The 7943-nt window shown below is 35.9% G+C and overlaps 1 protein-coding gene across 1 annotated transcript; it reads right to left on the bottom strand.

Annotated features, from left to right (window-relative positions):
• Nucleotides 1-145: 145 nt before the first annotated feature.
• Slc10a5 (solute carrier family 10 member 5) lies at nt 146-6637 on the bottom strand. Its single transcript, XM_047517069.1, has 2 exons — nt 6156-6637; nt 146-747 (listed from the first exon to the last, which is right to left on the bottom strand). Exons 1-2 carry the CDS (start codon nt 6475-6477, stop codon nt 713-715), a joined length of 357 nt encoding a protein of 118 aa, XP_047373025.1. The 5' UTR covers nt 6478-6637; the 3' UTR covers nt 146-712.
• Nucleotides 6638-7943: the final 1306 nt, after the last annotated feature.

Here is a 7943-nt window from a genome sequence, read left to right as displayed (position 1 = left end):
CCCTTAGTTTGATCAAAAGACAAAACATTATCACCAGTGCGAAACAGTTCTCAAGGAATGACGTGAATGGTGAATTCAATTCTCAAAGCTTGCAAAGAGCCAGAGACTTGCCTTTGTTTTCTGAAGAAGATACCTTAAGAATCTGATTTGGATACCTCTATTGGTATATGAAATGATATTTTTGGCTTCTTGATTTTAAAAAATTCTTCAGAAACTAGAAAAAAAATTGATTCTTCATTGTTAAGTTTAAATTAAAATCTTGCCTAATATATGTGACAAGTGTTGATTTGTAACTAAATAAAATTTTCCAGGCATGTGCAGAAATATCATCAGAGTCATCTTTAAACCTTTTTAAGCAAACATGGTTCCATTGATTTGGCAAAGCAGCTAAAATCAGAATAAGCAAGTTGAAGTAAGATGAAGGATCAATATCTTACTCCTTCAAATTAAAACCATTTCTTGCTTCCTACATCAGATGAGCAGAAGTTCAGTTTTATTCTAGAGGCCTCAGCTGCTACTTCACAGTTAAGTTGATCTCCGGTAACTCAGTTTTATCTGTCTAAAGAGGCCATTCTGCTTCCAAATGCCTTCTGAAAGTGAAGTGATGAATGTGCGGGGGCATAGGGAGTCTAGCATTCAGATTCCTTTGTGGCTTGTTACAAACTGGTTCCACACAGCCAAAAAGATCTTTATTGGGTACTATGAATGTAGTTCACAGAGACCTCAGTACATGACAGGAGGAAAATTCTGAGATGTTAAAAACAAAAAGAAAAAAGAAAAACAAACAAAAAATTGCTTCACACTTCTAAACATAGACTGACACCCTTGAGGTCTAACCTTGAGGTGCTATCACATTCTGCTTATAGCACCAACCAATCAGGGAGCCACACTAACTCCTTAAACACTATCCTCTTATCCCAGAACTTTGCCTGCTTTCCTTTGTCCCACCCTATTATCTATAGCCAATATAGTTTCATTGTAAGTAATTTATGCTTTCTTTGCTCCAATTTTTCATCATACAATACTCTCACCTTTTAGATCTGGTAGACATTTTCCCAGTTGCTACCCAGCCTGCTGCTAGTAGCTCAAGGCACTAGTCCTAAGATTGGTATTTTCTTTCTGACTAGTAGCTGTAATGGCTCAATAAAACCTTTTTTTCAGAGATCTTTTGGTCTCAAGAATTTTGATTTGACAATGATTCATCACTCTTGAGTTCTCAAAGGGGCAGTTTTTAAAGCTGCAGTCACATCTGCAGTCAGTGATTCCAATATCAAAGAACATCTGCTGTGCCAAAGTGGTTGGTGAGGGACAGGGAGGAGACAGGTTTCAGTCTCAGCTATACACTATGACAAGACAAAACCTGCTGCCTGGCATTGTGTCCACATCACCATGTTTCTATCCTTGATTTCTGATGGCAAGTTCCCCTTTAGAGGCCTTTCACATTCTTTCCTACCAGCGACTTCCATCTGTAGAGGTTCTAATTATGTCAAACCTCAAAATGGAAGAGAAGTGAGATCTTATGCAAAGGCATTCTGGAGAAGGATGGCCATTGTCAAGCCAGGCAGTGGTCTAACCAACCTTCCCCCAGGGACAACAGGTGTCCACTTGCCCTTTATTTGCATAATTGAAAGGGGCATCCACTGGGATTCCTTCACCAGAAATCGAGGGCGCCTTGCTACTTAGCTTCTGGGACTGACTTCCTTTAAATGGTAACTCCTTTCACAAACAAACAAACAAACAAAAGCCCCTTAGTTTCAACATACCAAGACTTTTTAAATTAACAGCTACTTCTTTATTAGTAGTCTTTGATTTTAAAATGATCAAACTTGGAACCAAACACAGTGGTGCAATCCTGGAGTCCCAGCTACTCAGAAGCTGAAAGGGGAGCATCACTTGAGCCCAGGAGTTTGCTGCAACCAACCTGGGAAACATAGCAAGACCCCATCTCAAAAAAAAAAAAAAGAAAGTCATAAAAAAATCAAACTTAGTAAGATTTTATGTTTTGATAGAAGTTGGAGTTGCAAACTTTGGTTAAAACTTCTCACATGCTCCTATAATACCAACACTTTCCCAGTTATAAGAATATATATCAGAGGATTGTTATTCTTAGAATAGTTATTATAACACCATCTCTCTAAAGGACATAAAAGAAACTTTAAAAAAATTGATCCAACAACCTCTTATTCTTAAAAATAGTAATAAAATAAAAATAAAATTAAATAATGGGTGATTTCATCCCTATCTCATATTTCAGGCAAGTTTTACTATGGGAAAATCTATCTTCTGTGATACATATATAAAAGAAATAAAACATACCCAAAATTTCATCTAAGTACTTCCAATGGCTTTATAAGTTATAATTTGATATGAATAAGCATAGAGTAGCAATAATAACTGTAAAGTTTACCAGGTATTAGGCATTGTTCTGAGGGTCTTGCTCATATTAACTTATTTAATCTTCACAACAAGACCAGGGTGTAGCACTATCATTTTTTAATCTCCATTTGCCACATAAATTTAAACAGAGATTAATATAACTAGTGTTACCCAGCAGTAAATTGAAAGAGCTGGGATTGCCCACATATTGACTCTTGAATGTGGGACTCTGACCTTTACAGATACTAATGATAAGTGATTTAATAAATGTTCAATGAATACCTACTCTGTTCAATGTATCATGCAAACACTGTGGGGAATTCAAAGTGTGGTATGTGGTTCCTGCCCTCAGGAAGCTCATATTTTGGTTGTTCCTTAATCAGAGAGCAACAGCGTTGTGTACCTATTCTCATCATTCTGAACCTTCTACACTACCCCATCATCCTACCCATGGTGCTAGGTCCTTTCCTTAAAATTAGATGCTAGTTGTTTACCAGAGTCATTGACATACTGAGTTGAGTGAGCTCTTAAACCTCAACTGAATCTCTAGATTACAGATTAGAAAACTGATGTGTGGAGAAGTGTCACGAGGTCAATGATAAAATAAAACTAGAAAGACAGGCTTCCTGTTTCTCAATTAGTGTAATATTCTCATTAAAAGGTATAGAAATTAAATTCATGCACATTTTCTTATAGTTTAACCACCCAAATGAAGATTTTTGTTTAGAGGACTAAAATAGTCCACATAGCAAATGATTGTTTAGAGACTGGGATAATCATTCACCTCCCACTACCAGGTCAGTTACAGATCTTGGTATCTATACACTAGATTGGGTGACATAAAATAATTTAGTTATATTTTCAGCTAGAAAAGTAAACAAAAATTCCTAATGGTATGGACAAAATGGTGACTACTACTGATAGGAAAATGCTAAAATTTAGACTCCATACATAATTATTGACTTCATAATTTCAAATCAGCAACAAATCAGGATCAAAAGTTTAGACTTTGATAAAATAAGAATAGTAGCTAACAGTGTGCTCACTATGTGCCAGGTGCCCTATTTAAGTACATTAATTTAATTCCTCTTTTAATTCCCAGGTCAACCTGAAGGAGGTGACACCATTATCTATATTTTTAGGTAAGAAAACTGGAACATAGGGAAATTAAATAAGTTTCCTACAACCAGAAGTCTAGGAAATAAGGAAAACAGGATCCTTAAGACTAGTATTTCCTATTCTTGGTACCCACACTTTCTTTGGAGAAGAACATAGACTAGATATAGATAGTGGATCATAGTCTATGATTCAATACTTTATTTAAATAAACACATAGAAAGTGTTATGCTGACATTTCAAGAAATATCAAAATGAATAAACATAATTCTTATGTTCAAGGACTTAGAGCAAAATAGGAAAGGTAAAACAGGAACAGAAATAGCTGTGAAAGAAGTCAGGCTGGCTCAGTGAAAGGCATATTTGTACGATACTAAGTCTTTCTGCTTGATTGGAGCAAAAGTTTGTATGTAAAGAAGTGGAAGAGGAGAAAAACCAGAAAGGTAGGTCAGAGAGTATAGTGTAAATGTCTGATTAAGGAATACAGAATTTATTTGAAAGGCAAAAAGACTTCCTTGAAGGAAAATTACATGATCAAAGTTAGATATTTAGAAGATTAATATGAGACTGATTGCAGGGTGGATAGAGACCAAAAGCCAGTTTGAGAAATTTAGGGAAGGAGCAAAGTACCATAGAACAAAAGGGATAGATAGCATGGGAAGCAAAGAGGAGACTAATGAAAAGATAAGGAATTGATTTATTCATAAGTTATTATTTTTTGGTACCAGTGATTGAACCCAGGGGCATGTAAGCCACTGAGCCATATATCCAGTCCATTTTTTGGTATTTTATTTAGAGACAGAGTCTCACTGAGTTGCTTAGAGCCCCACTAAGTTGCTGAGACTGTCTTTGAACTTGCGATCCTCCTGCCTCAGCCTCCCAAGCTGCCAGGATTTCAGGCATGTGCCACTGCGTCCGGCTTATACATTATTTTTTAATAACGAGGTTGACTATAAAAAAATAAAAAGAGGGAAGACAGAAGAAGAGGGAGAAGAAATGATCCTGTGTTTCAGGGCAAATGATAATGCTATTGTGGGAGGTACACAAGACAGAAAGATGTGCAAGTAAAAATGCTACAGGGTGCAAGGGCGTACGCAGTAATTCCAGCTGCTTGGGAGGCTGAGGGAGGATTGCAAGTTGGAAACCAACTTTTGCAATCTAAGGAGCTGCCTCAAAATAAAATAAAAAGTTTGGAGGTATAGCTCAATTGTAGAAGGTTCTGGGTTCAATCCCTAGTTCTGGGTGTAAAAAACAGACAAAAACAAGTAAACGAGCAGAGATGCCACATTTAGTTTAAGATATGTTTATTCATTAACTTAGCAGTTACCAAATGTGTACTATGAGGACATCCCATCCTTAATATTTAGGATTTATCATACTTATCAATGAAAGATTTTTCGATTGCTTTTTCTCAATGTGAAGTATCCTACTCACATTCTACTCTATAAAACATTCCCAAACTAACACAGTGGAAAAGTTGTCTCTTTCTTCTAAACTCTTGCATATTTTGCTGTTTGTACCACGCTAAACATGTGATTACACACATACTCCCCACATCCCCAGTTCAAATTTTAACCAGATCATAAGTGGCTTGAGAGTATGCATTATTTTGTATATTATTTGAATTTCCCACAGTACCTAACCCAGAGTAGGAATTGAGTAATGCTTTAATTTTTAGACTAGGAAAGACTTTTTGTCTTCTCTGGTAAAGACACATCTTTTCTTAGTCTTATAGACAAGAAGGATCAATAACATTTCACATCCAGAACACATGGCTACTGTAAAAGGAGCTAGAGAAGCTAAGTTGGCCTTGGCCTGTGATAAAGAGAGCTGAATAATGGCAAGGGCTAAGAAACTGTTTAATACCCCACTTTCGATAGCAACAGTTTTACAGACAGGAAGAGGCAGCATACAGACTTTACTAAAGGAATACCCGAAAGACAAACCCAAAGTAGGGACTGAGAGACCCAAAAGAAGCATCTCCAAGTTAGCTGTTTTTAGAAACATTGATCCCATTCTGAAAGTCAAATAAATCCCTACAAACATTAAAATAAAACTCAGGGGTCGAATTACTTTCTCTAAGAGGTTTGCTTTTTCAGGTAGTCTACGCTTAATGACTATTCCAACTGATATTGGTATAAGGATGAACAGGAGTGTGGACACGATTTTAAAAACAGGAATATGAAATATACCTGATAACCCTAGTATCCTACTATATACATAAGAATTGATAGGCATCATTATCAGGGCCAATAATGTTGATGTGCAAGTCATCAGAATGGCCAAAGTGACATCTCCTTCTAGAAGCAGAGCAAAGAGATAACCCCCACCCCCTCCAGGGCATGTGCAGGTCATTACAAATCCAAACGCTTGTGCCTCAGGCAAGGCCAAAATCTGAGACAGGAGAAAACCACAAAAGGGCATAAGAAAAAACTGTGTAAGTGCCCCAAGAATTATTGGCAAAGGTCTCTTCCATACTGTTTGAAGCACCTGTAATTCAATCTTGCAACCGAAGGCACATTTATTTAATAGTATCAGTGGTAAAATAAACATTAGGATATTTCCATCAACATGCATTGATGCCTGGAAAAGATTCTTTTTTGTTTGTTTGCACACTTTGACTTTGACATTCTTTATTTCTTCAATGAGTCTCTCTTGCCTACCTTCAGAGTCCCAGAGCTGAATAGTCAAATTGGTCTCGCCATCTTCATCTGTCCTTAGGTTTATGGTAAAGTTGGTAGCATCCGAGGAGGTCTTGGTCACATTCACCACATGCAGTATTTTAGGATCTTCTAATTGCACAAAGAGGTAGCTGGAGTTAGGACGTTTATCTTTGTAGCTTGACCTTACAATAACCACTTCTTCCATCTTTGTGAAAAATAGTATTTCAGTCTTTTCTGTGTTCTGAAAACTGAGAAATGACTTCCTTGCTTCTCCCAGAGTCACAAACAACAAAAGTAGGATCATAAAATTGTTTCCAATCATTTTGAAAGCTTGAATAAATCACATACAGCAAATTGCTTTTTAAAAATGAAAGAACATTCTTTCCCACTGGTGTTCAGAGGCAGTATAATGTGCAGTTAGGTAAGTTGTTTTTGCCTGATCAAAGTTCAGTGGGAGGGACTGCTGTACTTTTCAAATTAATATAAACACTATCTTGTGACACAACCTGTTTAACTTGTAGTTAATAAAAGTTATGGCATTTATCAGGTTCAATATAACACAAAGAGAAACCTAATCTCTTTCTTCCTGACTTCATTTCTAATGGAAAAAAAAAATCAAAACAAAACAAAAAAACAGGTTCCTATTTACCTGAAGTTAAAAATGTTGATATCATTTTTTAAGTTATTTTATATGCTAAGAAAAATTTACACTGAAAGCAAACAAGATAAACAAAAAACTAAAATATATATTAAAGAGACCTGAAAGTCAATGTCATTTAAGTGAAAATAAAATAAGCATTTACTGAATATCTTGCAGGGGCATTGAACTAAGATTCAGTTACACCATGGTGAGCAAGTCAGGTGCAATCTCTGCTCATTCAGGGTTTAGAGAACTTCAGAACCCATACTCTGACCTTAGACTGCTGATAGCTCTATGACACCTTGAGTGATTGTATGGGTCAGACAAAAAATTGAAACTGTTTTGATGTCCTTAAGTAGGAAAATAATTTCCTAGATGGTTACCAGATATAGGGGAATATAGGGAAAGTAGGTGGCTGGTATTATGAGCAAAGGTATATGCTAGGGCTGGTGCTGCTGGGTACTTGGAAAGACACTGACACAAATTCTAAATGTCTTATTCCTTCTTTTTTAACACTAACCTTTACCCACAGTTAGGGACACAGACATCAACTAACCTAATTTAGGTCATATGTCTGTGCTTCAGTTGCCAGAGATAAGGAAAAGCAATGGGCTTTTTACACTTCAATGCATAGACACAGGACTGTGTAATTTCCCAAACAAGGGGATGAAGTTCTGATGCTCAGCAGCTAAGAAAAAAATCAAACCCCAAACACTACAACTTTCTACTATTGAACATACAGATCTAGTAGTCGCTTGTGGCCATTTCAGAAGATTCTTCATGTAATTCTGACGAAATTTGTTAAATGAAGACAAGGTATATAATTTTAGATCATTCATGATCCTCAAAAACAGTCATTTTTTCATATATCTTGATAATATATTTTTTTAAAATCTATCATTTATATAGGTTAATCTTTCAAACACAATAGACTTTAGATGTCATAAATTTTATTTCATGTAGAACACTAAGAAAAACAAAATTCTCAATGGTGAGAATTAGAGAATGGAACAATTTATTCCAGACATTTCAGTTAAATTGCCAAGGAACTTACTTAATTTAAAAATGACAAAAATAAAACAAACATAACACAAAGTTATCTTTGTAGTTTTCTGTCCAAATATCTTAATTCACAATTTTTATTGTCC

Source organism: Sciurus carolinensis, chromosome 1, assembly GCF_902686445.1.
Source record: "Sciurus carolinensis chromosome 1, mSciCar1.2, whole genome shotgun sequence".
Lineage (NCBI taxonomy): Eukaryota > Metazoa > Chordata > Mammalia > Rodentia > Sciuridae > Sciurus > Sciurus carolinensis.
The sequence above is the reverse complement of the archived record's forward strand: the minus strand, read 5'-3'. Positions and strand labels throughout refer to the sequence as shown.